The sequence below is a fragment of the Mesocricetus auratus genome, unplaced genomic scaffold (assembly GCF_017639785.1).
Source record: "Mesocricetus auratus isolate SY011 unplaced genomic scaffold, BCM_Maur_2.0 Super-Scaffold_2245, whole genome shotgun sequence".
Taxonomy (NCBI): Eukaryota; Metazoa; Chordata; class Mammalia; order Rodentia; family Cricetidae; genus Mesocricetus; species Mesocricetus auratus.
Genome location: NW_024429180.1, coordinates 3,137,786 through 3,156,527, shown reverse-complemented (window position 1 = coordinate 3,156,527; position 18,742 = coordinate 3,137,786). Strand labels below are relative to the sequence as shown.

The 18,742-nt window shown below is 50.4% G+C and overlaps 1 protein-coding gene across 4 annotated transcripts in view; it reads left to right on the top strand.

The window, feature by feature from the left end:
* The window catches only part of Farp1 (FERM, ARH/RhoGEF and pleckstrin domain protein 1), a 228,054-nt gene that overhangs the window by 178,084 nt on the left and 31,228 nt on the right, over window positions 1–18,742 (top strand). For all 4 annotated transcript variants that reach the window (XM_040744380.1, XM_040744462.1, XM_040744332.1 and 1 more), the window contains exons 9-13: window positions 1,787–1,882; window positions 3,286–3,449; window positions 4,785–4,853; window positions 6,944–7,019; window positions 7,706–7,967. In XM_040744380.1, the coding sequence (XP_040600314.1) occupies window positions 1,787–1,882; window positions 3,286–3,449; window positions 4,785–4,853; window positions 6,944–7,019; window positions 7,706–7,967 (667 nt within the window). The remainder of the gene's footprint in view (window positions 1–1,786; window positions 1,883–3,285; window positions 3,450–4,784; window positions 4,854–6,943; window positions 7,020–7,705; window positions 7,968–18,742) is intronic.

Sequence of the window (18,742 nt, the reverse complement as noted above, 5' to 3'; positions counted from 1 at the left end):
TGACAGCTTTGTTTCGTGAGCTGCTCAAGAAGCTGGGGGGGGGGGAACAGCTTAGCAGGTAAAGCACTTGTCACATGAGTGTGGAGACCTGGGGTGTCGCAAGCACCCACTTAAAAAGCAGAGCCTGGTATCGTGCTTCCGAGATCCTAGCGCCTCGGTTGGGGGCAGGAGGAGGGTTCCTGGAGCCCAGCTGGCCATTCAAGTCAGTGAGCTCCAGGCTCAAGGAGACCCTGCGTCTCCATGACCTCTGGCCTGTATGTGCAAGTGTGTGCTCTCTCTCTTCCACCTCCCCTTCCTCCCCCTCCCCTCCCCTTCTCTCCCCCTTCCCTCCCCCTCCCCCTCCCTCCACTCTTCCTCTCTTGCTCTCTTCGCTCTTGCTCACTTTGTCTCTCCCTCCTCTTTCTCTCACATGATACACACACATATCTCACACACACGTATATTCACATTCACACACATGCATTTGTACATACACACACACACATACATGCACACACACATGCTTGCTCATGAATAGAAACCGTTTCTGGCACACATTTTGTATCACACAGGTGCATCCTTAACAACTGGGGCTTGGGTCTCACAGCTGGTGTTAGGAAGAGCAGGATTGTCTAAGGAAGAACTGATCCCCACAGCTCTAACCTCCACAAATTATTTTAAAAAGCAGTAAAATAACAAACTTTTAAACAGGCAGTGGTGGCACATGCCTTTGATCCCAGCACTCGGGGGGCAGAGACAGACAGATCTCTGTGAGTTTAAGGTCAGCCTGGTCTACAGAATGAGTTCCAGGACAGCCTCCAAAACAATACAGAGAAACCCTGTCTTAAAAAACAAAATTTAAAAAAAAAGAACGAAAAGATGAAAGAATACTAAAGCCCAGTGTTTTGCTATGACCATTAAATCTCAAAACCAAGCCTTTCTATATTTCTGAAAGTCACGAAGAGAGGAAAGAGGTACCCTGATTGAATCCATGTGCTTTATGTGTATTTAATATGACCAAAATATTGAAAATTGATGGGCAGTTTAGTTGTGTGCAAACGGGGGGAGTCACAGAATTCATCTTCAGCCGTGCCTGATTGCCCCCATCCCCCCACTTTGGATGACAGGGCGTGATGTTCACAGCGCTCTGTGTACGTTTACATGCACATGTTTTAGTTTCCGTTTCTGTTAAGTGAAGACAATAAATCTGTCCCACTGAGTTTTGCGTGTGATCTGATGAGGTACAGTCTAAAAACCCCTTAGTGTAACATGTGGCCCTCCGTGGGAGGCGGTTGTTACTGGTGTGGCGGTTGTTACTGGTATGGTTATAGGAGTGAACCCCACAAAGCTATCCGCCCATGAGGGCGGGGACATGTAAACTGACACAGGTAGAGATAAAAGGAAGTGAAAGGGAAAGGAACCTCCTTTTTCTCCTGGAAGCCAGCCACGCTTCTAACTCCTGGTCTGTGCAACTCTCTCTCTCTCTTGTAAATAAATATATTGTTTTCCTTATAGCATCGAATATCACTGATATATGGTGGTTGTCATGGTTTCATCTTTATCTTCTTTCCATTGCCTTGACCAGTGCCTTCCCCACAAGAAGGCAGATTGGGTCTGAGTGCCAAATTCTGTAACTGTTGAGAAACTACAGCGTAAGAGTGCATGGCATCCGGTAGACTCAGAGTCTGGGAACCGCCCATCGAAGGCTTCTCCCTGAGCCACTGGCCCGACCCCCTCAGCCCTCTGCCTGGGGTCTCCGTGTGCCTTATGTGCATAGCCTAGCTCACGGGTTGTTCTCTCTTCTTAGGGTTTCACGAAAATCAATGCTTTTAACTGGGCCAAGGTGCGGAAGCTGAGTTTCAAGAGGAAGCGCTTTCTTATCAAGCTCCGGCCGGATGTGAACGTAAGTCCCTTGGGAACATCGGCTGAGGCGTGAGCCGAGTCGCAGGCTTTCCCAGCATCTGGCCTGTAAAGACGGACTGGGGAGAATCGTGTACCCAAAAGCTTGGGGATGCTCTTGCCCTCACCCGGGTTCTGGGAGTTAGGATTTATCTTTAGATAAAGAGAGGCGTACCTAACGGGGGAGACCCTTTCCCTTCCTGACACACAACTTCAGCCGGAGCTATAGCTGCAAGTCCGCCCTGTGGCTCCGCCCTGGGACCACACCCGCTCAGCAGTCCAGACTTGCTTGGTCCTGATGTTGCCTTACACTTTCAGGGAACGCATTCTTGTGGGCTGAACATTGCCTCTTTCGGTTCCCACAGAAAACCCCAAAGGTGTCCCTGCACCTCCAGCATGGGTTCCTGAAAGAGACTAGTGCCCGCGTCACCTGCCGAAAGCCACACGGGCGATACATGACTCATCCATGATGCCTGTCCCGTTCCCCAACCGAGTCCTTTATCCCATGGGGCGGGGGTGACCGGGGCGGTGGAGGTCCAGAACTCAGATGCAGTGGATTGAGAGGGTGAATAGGCCCGACTGGGAAGCAAACACACCAACAAATGGGTCTCTGCGGGGGAAAACACAGTTGCTGTTCCAGAAAGCTGGTTCGTGTGGGAACGACTGTTCAGTTGAGTTTGTGCAAACTCTGAGAGCCCCCAAAATAGTCAGAGTTGCTGGGAACATTGAGGACTCTGGGAGCTTTTGTTTATGTAACATGGCCACTGAAATTGGAAACACGGAGCGTAGGAGTAGAAAATTGCCTTATCCCTCCCAGAATCAAAAGACGTCAGTTTGTCAGCTGGGAGTCATTAATGCTTCTTTTACTGGGGGGCGCGGGTCGGGGGTGGATTTCATTTCCTCTGCGGTTCTTGGGGCTACCTGGAGGCTTGGGCCATCCACTGTTTTATAAAGCAGTGGAATTAAACTTCGCCCCAGATAGGAGCCAGGAGGAAGACACACAGTTCAGATATTTTAAGGAGGGGGGCGGGACGTGTGTTAATACTTGGACTATTTTTAAGGAGGTAGCAGAAGCCAAGAAAACGCCGTTTGTTTATGGATTCTACTAAGAAATGTCATCGCCCCACTTGGTCTGTGTGCCTGTTTGCCCTTAGTTCCCGTAAGAAAGTCTATAGCGAAGGTGGCTGGAGAGTGTCCCTGCCTCGTCATTGGGAGCGACCATATCCCGCTCAGTCTTTGAATGAATGAGACGGTCTTGTGATTAGACACACAGTTGCAATTTAATGGACAAGTTCATTTCTGGTTTCTCTTTGTTTGTTTTGTCTGTTTTCCCACGTTTCAACAGCATGCATATGAGTAGTGCAGGGAAAATAAAAGCTATTCTTGGTTTTGTTTTGTTTTTTGCAGAGCTCCTACCAAGACACCTTGGAATTCCTGATGGCCGGCCGGGACTTCTGCAAGGCCTTCTGGAAAATCTGTGTGGAGCATCATGCCTTTTTTAGACTCTTTGAAGAACCCAAGCCCAAACCAAAGCCCGTTCTCTTCAGCCGAGGGTCGTCATTCCGGTTCAGGTGAGGGCGGCGTGCCAAGCCCGTGTGCTCTCTCCGTGTGAACGTTTCCCGAGACTTCTCCCGCCATAACTATTGTGAGCCGCAGCTCATTGATAAGGCAGACCGTGGTTGGGTCTGTGGCCAATGGAGGCAGTGGCTTGCTTGTCCCAGTGTGAACCTTTGGGAATTCCATAGCCGTCTGCCATTCACAGTCAAATCCCAGCCTAAGTCTCTGGATGATATATATATATATATATATATATATATATATATAAAATTTAAGAAATTCACATATGAATACAGTGTTTTGATCAAGCCCAAGCCCACCCCTCCCCCCAGTTTCTTCCATACATCAGTAACCACTTTCCCTTCTCATAGCCTCTGTTAAGCCCATTGTCTCCCTAGTGCTGCCCATGTGTGGTTCGGTGTAGGACCGTCCACCAGAACATAGGCAACCTGTAAGAGTCTGCACCCGAAGAAAACCGCCTGTAGCTTCTTTTTTTTTTTTTTTTTTTTTTTTTGGTTTTTCAAGACAGGGTTTCTCTGTATTGTCTTGGAGGCTGTCCTGGAACTCGCTTTGTAGACCAGGCTGGCCTCAAACTCAAACTCACAGAGATCCACCTGCCTCTGCCTCCCAAGTGCTGGGATTAAAGGCATGCGCCATCAACGCCTGGCGTGCCTGTAGCTTCTTGTGTGAGTTTGTTCTTTGACAGTTCTGGGGGCTTGTGCATTTCAGGCAGGTACTTTACCGCCGAGCCGACCCCCTAGCCGCTCTTCACGCAGAAAGGAGTTTATTTATAAAATCAAGCGTCTCATTTGTCTTAGGCATTGCGTCACAGGCGGGTGCGTAGACTTGAAAGTCTTAGGTTCACGCTTTCGTTGACTTTTCAGACAGTACTGACGTTGTACTGTGAGGAACGCTGGTCTAAGTAAAGACAGAACTAAGTTTTCCCCACCCTCACAGATGCACAGACTCCTGAGCTGGTGTCCTCCCAGCCAACCTTGGTTGAGTGGGTTTGTTTAATTGGATGTTTTGTCTTATTATATGTAAGGAAAGATAACAAGAGATCAGATGTACAGAAGCCACTGAGGTTCTTAGGATTCCTTTTTTTTTTTTCTTCTTACCTGGCTGAGAAGATGTGGTTTTGGTTTTAGTTTTGTTTTTGTTTTTTGAGACAGGGTTTCTCTGCATAGCCCTGGCTGTCCTGGACCTCACTCTGTAGACCAGGCTGGCCTTTAACTCACAGAGATCCGCCTGCCTCTGCTGGGATTAAAGTCTCCCAGCAAGAAGGCATGTTTGTATGCAATTGCCCCCGCGTCACCCCCCCCCCCTTACTCTTGTGGTCTTTGCTTCAGCGGCCGGACTCAGAAGCAAGTTCTGGACTATGTGAGAGAGGGTGGCCACAAGAAGGTGCAGTTCGAAAGGTAAGGGGCTCGCTCTTTCCAGAAGGTAAGGGGCCATTCTCTCCCGGGAACTAATGCGTCTTCACCCAGCCTGGGCAAGTTCCAGTCAACTGCAGTCTATGTCAGCAAGTCGGGGGTTGGGACAAGAACATTTTGGGACCCTGGGTACTCACTCAAGATTGGCAGGTGAGGAGGAAGAGGCAATGGAGGGCTGACTGGGCCCAGTGCAGGGATGACAGTGTCTGTATACGATGGGGGGGTGTGGCTTGTGAATATCTCCGTTAACTTTAGTTAGGTAAGGTTGAGAGAAAGAGAGAACCGGCAGGTTTGTGGCTGTTGATGTTGGTGGCTGCAGGTGCTTGCCAGTCTCTGCTTAGACACGGCGTCCTCTGCTTAGACATGCGCGCAGAGCCAGTAGCACTGGTCTCCTGACTGGGAAGTTTCCCAGCTCTCAGTGCCCCTGGGCCTCCCAAGACAGCAGCAGAGCCCAAGCAAAGGCTAAGCTGAAGGGTGAGGAGTGAAATCCTGGCCTAAGCTCCTAGCAGCTGCCTGTGAGTGTTCGTTTTTTTTTGTTTTGTTTTTTTTTTAATTTCCTTCTGTTTTTCATGTCACTACATTGAATTTTTTACCCTAGCATATAGACGGGGTGTAGTGGATACGTATGCTCTTACAACTTGGTGTTTGCAAGCACAGGGTGAGCCGCTCTGACCTGGGAGTCTGAAGAGTTGGAAAAATCTGACACTTGAGCTCCATCCTAAAACTCCTGTGTGGAAAAATCTCACACTTGATCCTAGTCGAAAATGTACAAGATTATAAGCATTATATATATATATTTTTTAAAGCCTTCAAGCTATGTGTATAGTGCATTTTGGAATATTTAGTTGAGGAGTTCTCTCTGTTTGTTGCTGCTATGACTAGCAGAAGTAGATAAAACTGCCTTGGGTCACATCCTTCATTAGTTCCCACCTCTCTTTCCAAAAGAAACTTCTAGACTTACGCTCCTTCTGGGGCTCAATACTTACTGCGTGTGTTGTTTCAGTTACATAAGTGCTGTCGTACTTACATAAAGACATGCATTTGAGTCGTTGATTCTCAATTTGCTTGGACTTCTAGGATATTAGGGTACTTCACATCTTATTGATTGCATTCCCTATTAACAGATGTTCAGGTCAGCTCTGCTCTAATTCTGCTAAAACAAGCCACGAGTCCCTCATGGTTTCTCATGTCCCATACCCAGAAATGTGATGTCGGGAAGCTTTTGCCTATGTATCCAAGCCACTAGCTCACCAAAGACTATGATAGTAATAACAACAACAACATAATAATAATAACCCCATCGTTTTCTTAGATGATTAGCAGTCGCCATGTTGAAGACCACGTAAGAGGTAGCTCTGATTGTCCATGTAGGTGTCCTGGGGCCTTTCCATGTGAAGAAAAGATGTGTGTACACTGGATTTATTTATACCATCTCATGAGTTCAGTGAAGTTTCTAGTAGTCCAGCAGATAGGGAGGACAAGATAAAGGACCTGTGCTGGTGGCACTGTAGTCCCCTCCTAAAGTCTCAGTTTCCTTACAAGGGTAGCCTTTTTCTCCTAGGTTTACAGTTTGTAAGGTGGTCTGTGATCATTTACCCCTGCCGTAGATATGACCTCAAAAACACTGAACCTAGTGCACAAATTCATACTCATATTGTTAGCCTGTGAGATGGTCTGTGATCATTACCCCTGCCATAGATCTGACCTGGAAAACGCTGAACCTAGTGCACAAATTGATACTGACATTGTTAGCCTACAGTTCAGAGCGTTTGCCTGGTGGCTTCTCCTATCTCCCTACTTTGCCGATAGCTAACAGGCAGAGCTCCGTCATTCATGGTTCTTCCGCAGCTAGACCAGGATGTTCGGGAGGATGTACCTAACTCTAACCCTAACCCTAACCCTAACCCTGGACTACACAGGTGTTGTGAAAATACTGCCTGTGTGTCATGTTCACGAAGGTATGTTTGGGTACCTTCACGGTTGAAAAAGGACCCGGTGCCTCAAACAGAAGCAGGTACTTGCTTCATTTAGTCAAAGCTGTCCTAACATTAGCTGTCTTGTGTGATTTCCCTCAGAAAACACAGCAAGATCCATTCCATTAGGAGCCTCGCTTCCCAGCCCACAGCGTCGAATTCGGAAGTGCCAAAACAGGTCAGTGGGTAGGCGCTGACAACCGCAGGCAGCTAGCTATTCTTCTGGGTTCCTCCCGGTCATGGCTCCTTTGCTCTAAGGTTCGGCTCAGGTGGCCCTGAGCTGAACGAGGCTTCTGCAGAGCAAGCCTATGTGTGGCTTTTCAGCTGCACAGTTTCGTCTTTTAATTCCAAACCTCATGAGCTTGGGGGGTTAAATGTACACACATGGCCGTCCCTGAGGCTGGCCAGCCAGGCCTGCCTACCCGATAATCGTGTCTGCTGTGTGACTGACTGATCGGGACTTGTGACAAGCAGCAGCAGGGAAACTGTCACCCTTGCTGCAAGTGTGGCAAGTACGCCCCCCCCCCCAGTGCTGGTGTCTCAGTATGCTGTTTTCTGGATTTTCTCCCAAAGAGACCAAGAGTCTGATTGAGGAAGGGCGTGAAGGCGTTTTTGTCGTGTGACTCTGACACCCAGCCCCTTCTCCGCCTGTGATATTACCCTTTCCCTGAGTGCAGTTGTCTCTGGCTTTTCTGGTGTCTTCCCCGCCTTGTGGATCGTGAGTTTTTTGCTTCTTGCCTGGGCACAGGGTTTCCTGCAGCTCTGGAGAGGCCATGCTGGAGTCTAGGCGCCATCCCTTCCAGCTTCTAGGGGAGAAAACCTTTAAATTAAACCCCACTTCCTTCTCCTGTCCTCTCTACCCAGTCTCCGCAGAGCGCCAGCCTTACGTTTGGAGAAGGTTCTGAGTCTCCCGGTGGCCAGAGCTGCCAGCAAGCCAAGGAAGCAAAAGTCTCTGCCTTAGAGTCGGGACCACGCCAAAGCCCGGCTCTACCTAAGAGCCCTCCGGGGAGCAGAGCTACAGACGGAACCGCCACGGCGCCGCCCGAGGAAGAGGAAGAGGAGGAGGAGGAGGGTGGCAAGGAGGGCACCCAGCCAAGTAAACCTCAGCCCCCGCAGCCAAGCACAGGTCCAGCATCCCAGGCTGCCGGAGGCAGCCATGCTTCCATTCCTTTCATTGACTGCAGCGATGTAGATAGCGAGTACGACCTTCTCAGAGAACCAGGGTCCCGGTCACGGTCCCAAACAAATGACAATTATGAGGGTGATTTGACCAGTGGTGTCTATCTGCTGTCCAGAGAGACTAGGCATAGGGCTTCCCCTCCCTCTGCAAAGTCCTCCCGGCCTCCTTCTAGAGGATTCCTTGATGATGATTCGGCAGATATTACCTTTGACCTGAGTGGGAGCCCCGGGTTTCCACGGCATAGCTCCCTGATAGATGAGATGTTCAGGGCCTCGGCCGGCCACAGCCCCCCGGCCACCCCACTGTCTCCCTGCAGCAGAAGCTCCAGTCCAAATATGAGTTGGGACAGGACCGGGTCCCAAGGCTATGTTTCTGAAAATGGGCATGACCCGAGGGAAAAGATTACGGGAGAGGACGCTGCCCCCAAGCGGGGTCCTCCCTGTGACGACTGCTCCCCTGCCCTGCAGAGACCCTACTTGCGCAACCTGCCCAGCAGGTACAACAAGTCAGAGACCGACCCGCTCATCCTTAGCCAGGCAGCCCCCACCCCAGAGGCCATGGATAGGCTTGGAGAGCGGGGAGAGGAAGGGTTGGCCAGCGTGACTGCTCTCCACGGTCGGACGCTGGCCAACGGCGCCCCTCTCACAGGCCCCACCTCAGAGGCTCCCCTCATGCAGGCTGTGTGCTCTGGTCATGTAGCGGGCCCCCCGGCACCTCTGCAAGTGACCGAGTGCTCCACGGGCAGCGGGACTGAATCCAGTGATTCGGACTCCGCCATGGTGAGCCCTTCAAGGAAGCCCCTGGCCCTTGGCTACCCAGCAAGTCCGAGTTCCGCTTCCAACAAGAGCCAGAAGGGCTTGCTGCGTGGCTTGCGGCCCAGTGAGGAGGAAGGGGAGGATGAGTGAGGAGACTGGGAGGCATGGGGGAGGGGCAATGAAACGGAGTCATAAATCCAGGCCTGCCTCACAGAGGGTCTGTCCCAGCGGCCTGTTCGTTTTTAGTCAACATTTGTTAGATGAAGTCTGGGGATAGGCGCATACTTACGGGTCCCCGAACTGTTGAGGGACGCAGACCTCCCGCAAGCGTGGCTCGCTTTTTTAGAAGCATGGTGATGGGTGTACAGGGAATCCTAGCAAACAAGTTACTGGAGGTTTGCTTTGCTGGGTGAAGGGAGTGAGAAATACCTTACGATGAACCGGGCAGTGGGAACGGTGTATCTATTCACGTTGGTGATTTTCTGTGTGTGTTCAGTGGTGTGTGCAGGTTACCCTCCTCTGTTGGCTGAGAGTTGTGACTGAAATGTCACCGAGACCACAGAAAAGTGTCCCCCTCTTTAAGGGGGGGCATGAACAAATGTGAGGCCAGGTGGAATTTATTGCTAGCTGAGATTCTGTTGGTAAAGTCATACTCAAGAGGAACGGGGTGTTTCAGTGGGAAGAATCTGGGGTCCTTTCGGTTTCCTGTGAAATGCTATCAGAGTTGTCAGATCCCCAGGCACGGCCACCTACCTGGGATTGCTCGTTTGGTTGGGGTTTACATTGCTGGGACAGATCACTAGCTTTCTTTTTTAGAATGTGGCTCTCTCTGACTTTCAAAATCCCTTGTGATCCAGAACGGCCATGGGCGCCGTTGCCTCCAGAAGGTTAGCCATCCGCGTGCCTGCCTGCCCGCCTGCCAGACACATGCTGCCCTGCCTTACCACTGCCCTTGGTTTTATGTGTTCTTACCAACAGTGGCCCCACCGAGAACGCTGACACCTGGAGATTTCTGGGACCTCTTCAAAATCTTTGAGGCCTCTGCCTGGCACCCAGCCTTTCTACACTGTAGTTCATGGGACTGGGGTTTTAGCTCACATCGGGTTTTCCTTAACTGCCCTGTGGTATCACCAGCGTGGCCTTCCCAAATGGCTCCGCAGGTGCAGCCAGGGTCCTTTCCCCATCGGAGCTGATAGCCCTGGAGAATCTGTTGGGGTGCAGTAGGGGTGTTAGCTGAGCCGTTGCCTTGCTGGCTGGGGAGCCAGGAGCATGCCACAGATGAAGTGCTTTTTAAAAAATGCCCCCTCCATTTGTATTTTTCAGTCTTTGGTAACTTTTTAATCGTGGAGCAAAATTTTTTTAGATCTGAAGTAACTACAAAATTCTGAAAAGCTATAAAGGTAAAACATCCTTGACGAGCCGTCAGGCCACTCGTCTTAGGAGACTCCTCCTGCGGCTGCATGAAGGGGTAGGGGAAGCTGGACTTGTTCGGGAAGTGAGGTTAAGCGTGGCTTGCGGGTCTCAGAATCTTGTCAGCCGGCATGTTGGGGAGCCACTTTTTAAACAGTCAGGAGACTGCATCCGTTTTTTTTTTTTTTCCAATGCAAGCATTTTCACTTTTTCTCGATCCGCCGATTATCAGTGCATGACGGGTGGAGCTAACTGATAGCGGGAGAGGGGGTTGGCGGTTGTTCATCGACGCAGGCTCCCCGACCTTGCCTTAGATGGCTCGTACCACGCTGTGAGGAGGCTTCCCGGCAGTCACCCGGGCAAACCTTCACTGTGGGATGAGCAAGCTCATTCCGGGGGGCGGGGCGGGGGGGGGGAGCCGGGTGACCCTGGATCACACCTGGTGTTGTGCCACAAAGCTCACCATCCCCTCCGTCCCTTGACTTCAGCTCCTTCCTCTTGTGAGCCCTTAATGCCACCGGGCCTTTCCGGCGCCACTCTTTGATTCTCCTGCGTTTCTGATTAAAGTTAGACGCGAAAACCGTGGATGACAGAGACACTTGCAAGCAGATAGCCATGCTTTGGTTCTAACATGCTTTTGTATGCGCTGTCAGGTCTTAGGAAAAGCTGCAGTTTGCTATAGGGAAATGTAAGTCAGGCAGGAGTTGAGCAGAGCTGTTCGATTGTTCTAATGGCAACAGTGATTTGTTCACAAAGTTCCTTATCCCCTGCTTACACGGAGGTCTATAGTGAATCGGAATGAGTTCTGTCTGCCTTGTCGTGTGGTTACAACAGAAATCAGTACCTGTGACCCTTGAAGGCCAGGTGTGTTTTGTGGGTGTTTTGCGCTGCCTTTTCCTGCACGAATGATTTTTTTTGGGTCTCCAGTGTTTTCGGAGCAGCTGGCCCATCCTCGCGTGCCTCAGGGTGTCCGTAGCCAGTTTTCCACTTGTGGATAGCAGAGTCTTCTCCTCATTGGTTTTGTACCAGGCAAGCAATTTAATTTCTGTCTCTTGGCTGGTGTTTATGAAGGTAACAGTCCCAGCAAATTATCGGTGCCTGAAAGAACTGGGGAGAGACAGGTTTGTTCCAAGGTCGCATATCCTGTCGTGCTGAGAATGGGTAGTCATGTGTTGCCCTTACGGAAGCTTAGCTTCCACTCAGAGAGATCCCAGAACGTCAGTCAGAGAGCGTGGGCCCGCAGTGGGCTGAGTGTAGAGGGGTCGCTGGGTCGTGCGCACCCTCCCCACTGTCCCTGTGTGGAGCTCGGAGAAGCCAACACCCCTCCCCGGCCTCTCTGCGCTCCAACTGTGGAGAGGCCTCAGGCTCCAAGGGTTCCCGAAGCCCACAGCCTTGATGTTAGGCACTAACAACCGACTTACATTTGTGTAAAGTTGAACTTAAGGTACAGGAAGTCAGTAGCAGGGTTGACTGTGAAAATTGCATAGCGGAGACTAGGGACGGGTGGATCATTCAGATGTCTGAAGGGTTTCCTGAGGCCTGACAGTCTTGCCATGTAACAGCAAACACAGTGCTTTCAGACCCTGTCTACTCTCGACTGCTCTTAAATAAAATGAATGATATCTTAAGGCCAGGGATAGAAGACAGAGAAACAGATTAAAACCCCTCACAGCTATGCTAGGGCCTCTTTACATTACTATGTACTGTAGGATTTTATTTTGAAATACATGTAGATCCTTTTTGTGGTTTCCTATGTTGGTCCTTGTTAAGAGCAAACTAAAAAGGCAAGAAATTCTTTCAGCATGAAGAAACGCATTTAATGAGTTCTAGAGCCCAGACTGAACTGTCCCAACCCCCCTCAAACAGTCATCTGGGGGCCATCGATGGTATTTTATTAGACAGGCATTTAATCGGGAAGTTTGTGGGCCAGATTCTTTCCTACATGCGCGATTCGTAGTCAGGAATTCTTCACACGGTTATCTCTTGGTGCTGCGTGGCACGCACTTACAAAGTGAGCTGTAACTGTTTTCTACTCGAGCATTTCTGAACGCTTGTCCTAAGTAATGCTGTTTTTCTTTGTTTTTTAAGCCAGTCCCGAATAACAAAAGTGCAGAGTCAGCCCCTCTGGCCCACTCTGAGTTTGAGGGGGTGCATTAGCCTTGGACTCACCCTGATTGTTCCTTTTCTGAAGGAGAACTAAAATTCAGATAGGAAACAGTTTTAGCGTTGGTAAAATGATATTAAACATGCTTAGTGGTTTGCTTTGCTGATGTTCTGTCTAGACCGGCTGTCCACGCGTTTTTAAGTCAGCTCTCTCCACTTCCAAGGGGCCTTTGGCATCTCGGCACAGCAGGTGTTGGTGACAGGTGTGGTCCTCAGTGACGAGCCGCTGAGTTCAGGTAGACCCAGCGTACGTTAACCAGTCAGGTGTAGTTTGCTTTCTGTGCTCTTGTCTTCAAGAGCCTGGCCTGGGCTCTTTACTTTGGTTAAGTCCTCGCTGTTACATGCCCAGGGAAAGCTGTTTCCCGCCATGGTGTTCACGCTGCCTCTATGGGTTCCTCCAGGGGCTGGCCCTCAGCACATTGCATGGCTCCAGTCTGTCCTGTTGTTGCTGAGTTTTGCAAATGACATGCAAGAGTTTTTCATAAGCACCCTTGTAACTGAGCCGGTTCCTTTGGACTTTGAAGAACAGACTCTGGCTTCACGTTGGACAAACCCAGCCGACCACACAGCAGGGAAGGCACAATTGGCAGGGCGCTGGCTTCCCCGAGCACTGACCGCCCGAAGACGTTTACTTCGGTGACCTCGAAGAACTGACTGGCACTTAATTCGCCCCTTCCCCTGAGATCAGCTGAAACCTCAAACAGGGAGATGAGTTCACTGGAGGCTTTGACTGCTAGATACTGGTGGTGCACAGGAGGTCCCGGATTCAGGCCGTAATCAGCATGCCACTTAGTGTCAGTTTTCTTCTCATTAAAGAGGTAATATTGAAAAGCATTTTAAAAAATTCCATAAAGGCCAAGCGGTAGTGTCGCACGCCTTTAATCCCAGCACTCCGGAGGCAGGCGGATCTTTGTGAGTTCGACACCAGCCTGGTCTACAGAGCTACACAGAGAAACCGAGTCTTGAAACAGAACAAAAAAATTTCATAATGACTCAGACATGGAGCCAGTCTAGATCAAAGATCCACATGACCTGGTTGCCACCAATTGGACGGAAAGCTGTGTGGCTTTCTCTCCTTTAGCCTAGAGAGACTTCCCTACGTGTCCTGGGAGCCAGGGTTGAAAGTGTGGGTTTGTGTGGCGCCGGCTGTGGCAGGGACAGGAAGTGAACTCTCAAAGTAGCCTAGGCTTTCCTTTGTTCATGATGACTGAGTCCATGATGGCCCTCCTCGTGTAGCCTGGAAAGGGGAGCTGGATCCCTGTGGCCTCTGGTATTGGATGGTAACTTCCCGCAGAAGGCAGCGCTTGTAGGTCCTTCGTGGGGACTCTGGGTCAGGTTAGTGACTCTGAGATGGCTCCAGATGGCGGGGGATTAAAGCTCAGCTGTTGGCATGGGACTCCGATCTAGAGTAGTTGGGGTGGGTTTGAAAGGTTGACTCGGTGAAGCAGGGCCTGTGGAGACAGGTGCCCGGAGGCTCCTGAGCTTCCTGCCGGGCCGGGTGGAGCCATTTCGGCACACAGCCTGGTGGTGGGAAATTGCAGAATGATGCACAGTGCTTGGGCCAGGGCGCTTACGGAGTCTGGAGGTACACAGGGAACTTGGAGGCATCGAGTCTGCGTGAGGCTGACGCTGGGTGGTCAGCTGGCTCTAAAGTAGGATGCATGCTGTAGAGAGGTCATTTAGGAGCCTGTGGCGCAGGGCTGACCCGCCTGTCGTTACTCACCCCTCCTCCGCCTCCAGTGCCCTCTGTGGAAAGCAGGACTTTGGCCCTTCTGCCTGCGGGGTTACAGAAGGACCACATTTTAGCTCTTCAGTTACTAAGGGTGGCCAGCTGCACTCCCCCAGAAGCTCCTAGGGTGGATAAGGGGGTCCTCCCTTGCTCTCACCTCTTCCTGCCTTGGAGAAACCGCTGCAGACCTGACTAACCGACTCACACGCTTGGCCTACTTTTTTTTTTTTTTAACACGGTTTCCTCCTGCTGTACTGAAATTTCCTGACACACTGGATTAACCACTCAAGTAGAAAAAGGTGGGGGGGGGCTTCATTCTCATTTTTATCATCTGTTTAATAAACTTGAGAAAACATTTCTTTCCACTGTTCCGATGTACGCACTGTTTTGTCAGCATGTACCCCACGCGGGAGAGAAAGCTCTGTCTTCAACACTCTGCCTTGATCTCCGTGTCGCACCTTCTGTCCCCTGAGTTGTTGGGAGCACTGTTTGATGTCCTTTCTTTAAAGCAGCCCCCCCAAAAAACCTTGCTTTACACACCAATTTGTACCTGGAATACCCCGTTCCTCCTAGAACACAGCAATCCTGCTCACCCGATGGCGTTGACAGACTGAGACGTGTTCAAGGTGCTGGGAGAAGGTGTGGACAGACTTGTGGCCTTTGTGGCCTCCTCTCCCAAGGCCTTGTGCCTTGCAAGGTTGGCTGTGGGGTGGGGTAAGCCCTTTGGAGAGAGCAGGATCGCTGTAGGGGGCGGGGGACAGATGTCACTGAAACAGAGCGCATCTGTGGTAGCAGCTTATGCCAGGGGGCTCACACAGCTGACCCGCCATGAGATGGGCTTCCGTCTTCTCTGGGGGAGTAAGGCAACTCGCTGTACATTGGCTCTGTTGGGAGGGAGTGGGGGGGCTGTGAAGGACGCGCAGGCCTAGCTGGCTTCTCCCACGCGTGGGCTCTCCGTCCTTTCCACTGGACAACCCACACTGGTCATACAGATGCGCTCTGCTTTCCCTTCTGCACTGTGGTCTGTGCTGTGGTCCCGGGCATCGCACCAGCAGGGCGTGAATCACTGTCACCAGGAAGCTCTCTGTCCTCTCCGATAGCCATGAGTTTGGTGACAGAGCACGGGAGGCCCAGCTTGTGTAAATGGTTTGCGTGGTATTAATATCTTGTGCTGATGTGAACTCGGGAGTCTTTTAGACCTTGTGCTAGCAGACATCCTACTGTAACACAAACAACAACAACAAAAAAAAAAAAACCTGTGACTGTTCTTTCACAACTGATGGTTGGATCTTTGCCCTTCACGCAAGATGGTAACTTTTCCATTGGTGTGGGGCTCCGTGTTCCTCATCCCAAACAGGGCCACCAAGTTCAACCAGGTCCCTGCCGGCTCCAAACAAAGCAGGATTCTCCTGTCTCTTTGCCCTACGAGTAGGAGCAGCCTGTGCCTTCTCTGCCGTCTGACCCTTGGTGGTGGAGTGTCTCTGTTTTTCTGCATCACTGTTGCTTTTCTGAAATGGCGTGAGGATGGAGTGGAGAGTGGATGCTTTACCGCTTGTTCAGTCTTCTGAAAGGACCTTGGGTCTGACCGGGCACTTGTCACCTACCCCCAGCCGCCTAAGGTTTCAAGAAGAGGACACCGTCTCTAACCTTGGTAAACCGACTTTTCCACGTGGGGACCTTTTTTCTATTCAGGCACTCCAGCTGGTCCCATAGAGTCTGGTGGGCAGGGACCAGACTTCACTACAGCCACCTCTGGTTTCGTGTGATGGCGTGTGATCTCCTCCAGTGGTTAGCTCTCAGGTAGATAATCCCCCAGCAAGATCCCACTCCCTTCTCTCTCACTGAGAGGCCGGGAGTTTAAAGAGAGGCCCACATATCTTCTCTGGGGCATGCTCTGGTCACAAGAGAGGATTGTAGGGTCTAGAGACTTGCAAAAGAAGTAAGTTTATCTGAGGGAATAGTGGGAAAAAATGAAAGTAGAAATTATGTATTTCACACATGTTCTCATTTTCAGTTTTTAACAAATGATGGGTTCCTTTTTTTTAATGCTTCTCTTTTACAGGAAAAACACACAAAACCCTACCAAGTTAAAAATTAGACATTAATCACCTTACTGACCAGTTTACAAAACAGGAAAAGTCTAGAGGTATTTGAAATGCCATCTTTAATTACCTGAGAAATAGATTGTGTGTCTGTGTTTTGTTTTCTTTTTGTTTTTGTTTTCCTCTTCTCAGAACTGGGTGAGTTTGTTTACAAGGCTTTAACAAAGGCTGAAGAAATGGGTGGTCAGTAGGAAGCTGGTGCCCAGCCCTCAGAGGGACAGGAGGCAGGAAGCTGGCTCTCTTCATCTCCTCTGATGAAGTCTGTCCTGGGACCCTGAACTCAGTGTACCGCAGACTAGAAAAGAACTCTGAACATATTCTAAATGAAAATGTTAAAGCTAGCTATACAGGCAGGCTGTTGGCTGGGTGACCCATTGAAATCCGTAAATATAGCAGGGCTAATTTGAAATCGCATAACTATTTGTTGGATGACAAAGTATCTGTTTAAGGAGATTTGAAAAGGCGGTCGCCAGAACTGCACGCCTCAAGAGCACTGTTGGTTGGGGGTCGCTGGCCCGCTGGGGCCGCCATGAACTCAGACCTCTTCTCGCAGATTCGAGAGAGAAGAAACAAAACCGTTGGGGAGAGGCTGGCTTGAGAGTTAACTAACCCGAGTGCCTAAGATAATGCGGGGCAACTTTTTTAAAAGTAGGGGGGAGAAAAATTGTCGTCCCAACCATTTGAAACCTCCAGAGGTTGTGTGTGAGCAGTTGATATTTTCCCTAACATAATTACACTTCTTCCCACACACTGCCTTAATATCCAGGTGCTTCCCTGTAGAATTATTTGCCTGTAGCTCCCTGGTAAAGAAATTTACTTTATGTCCATTCGTTATTAGGGAGAAGTCACATGCATGCACGCATGCACGCGAAGCCCAAGCGTCAGTCATTCCGTTGAGCAAGGGTGAAGCTGTCTGTCGTGTCCTTTGAAGGCTGCACCTTCAAAGCAGATGGCAGACTAAACTAGCTTTGTTAATTCTCTCCCCCCCCTGCCCTCCCCCCAACTCCGGGAAACACGGCTACATTGTCACGAAACCAATCCTGTGTCTTTACATTAACTCCATAACCTTGAACCCTGGCTCGCTTCAGACACGCCCCTCACACCTGCCAGTCAGGACACCAGTTTGCACAGAGGGTGTTGTCAGTTACTGAGCTGCTGGGTTCTGCCGACGGCTCTTATCGGGGCGTATTCTCGTCGATTGCCCAGTGGTGAACAGTGGCTTCTTTGGGCGTTGTGTCACCTGTAAAGTGTCAAAGCCTCTAGTGGTCTCTACAGGAGAGACGAGAGCCTCATCTCCGTAGGTCCAGCTCTGGTATTCAGGAAGCTGGATTTCAGAAACTTGGGGGCCTTCTCTTGGGGCCTTGCTGATGTGTCCTTCGGTCGCCCGCGCTCCCCCCCCCCCCTCCGGTCTTGGTCTGGCAGTTTACATACCCAGCACTCTTCCTTTCATAGGGAAATTGGCTAGCCCAGTTTGGTTACTCCCTGTGTGCAGGTCGCACCTATAAAACAGGTAATAAGACCTGGTTAGGCCACACACTTGTAGAGCGCTGGGCCGACCTGAGCACTGGCCAACTTTGCCCGTTACCGTTGGTGACCGGAGCATTCGTGCCCAGCCCTCCATTATCCTATCCAGAGGGAATCCTCCCAGATCTAACCAGCTGTCTTCTTTAAAAGGTCATCCATCACCTCTCTGGAGCTGGCCTGTTGACTTATGTTTCTAGCCTGCCCAGTCAGCAAAAATGCAAGCATTGCCCCCGGGGGAGGTCAGCCAGGGAGCCTCTCGCCCGTGGTGAAGGGTGGGTGGGCAGGCGGGCGGGTGTGGTTCTGTCTGGATGTGTGCTCCCTGGCTTGCTTCTCTCTGTGGCAGTCTCTCACACCCGCTGGCTAACCGTCTCCTCACAGCCTGCCCCACCCCGCTTTTGAAGCTAGCTCTCCTAACAACTCTTTACCCTTGGCTCCCGCTCAGTCCGGTGGAAGGCTTTTTTTCCTCTGCCTCGTCACTGCCACCCAAGGCCAGCATGCTGTCGCCCGATCTCGTGGGAGCTGACCTGATGGTAAGCCCCACGTTGAGCTAGGCGATTTGGCGGACAAGTCAACGTGGACGCTCGACTCAGCAACTCACAAATGCATGGAATGTTTTGATCTTGACACAAACTCTTTTCTAACTTTCTATTGTGGTGGTAACATTTTTTCCTGTGATTTCCTTTTTAAAGAGAATAGTGCAGTGTCTTGAAACAATTGCAATTCTGGTATGTCACTATTTCTATTTAACAAGTTTCATTCTTTCCTAATCACTGTATTCAGCTGTGCACTGGTGTCAATAAAATTGACATTTGTGAAGTGATTTCTGGCCTTTTTCTCCTGGATTTATGGGATCTGGCGGTGCGTGGGGTGATGGGGTCTCTGTCTAACACCAATGCTTCATTTCAACGAGGTTTACTCAAATGCGAGGATGTCTTTTAAAATTCATCCTGTAAAGCCCTCACCTTTTCTAAACATACCTTCCAAGGATCACTGACTGGCTAACTGTCACTACTTTTTGTTATTTTCTGGATGTGATGG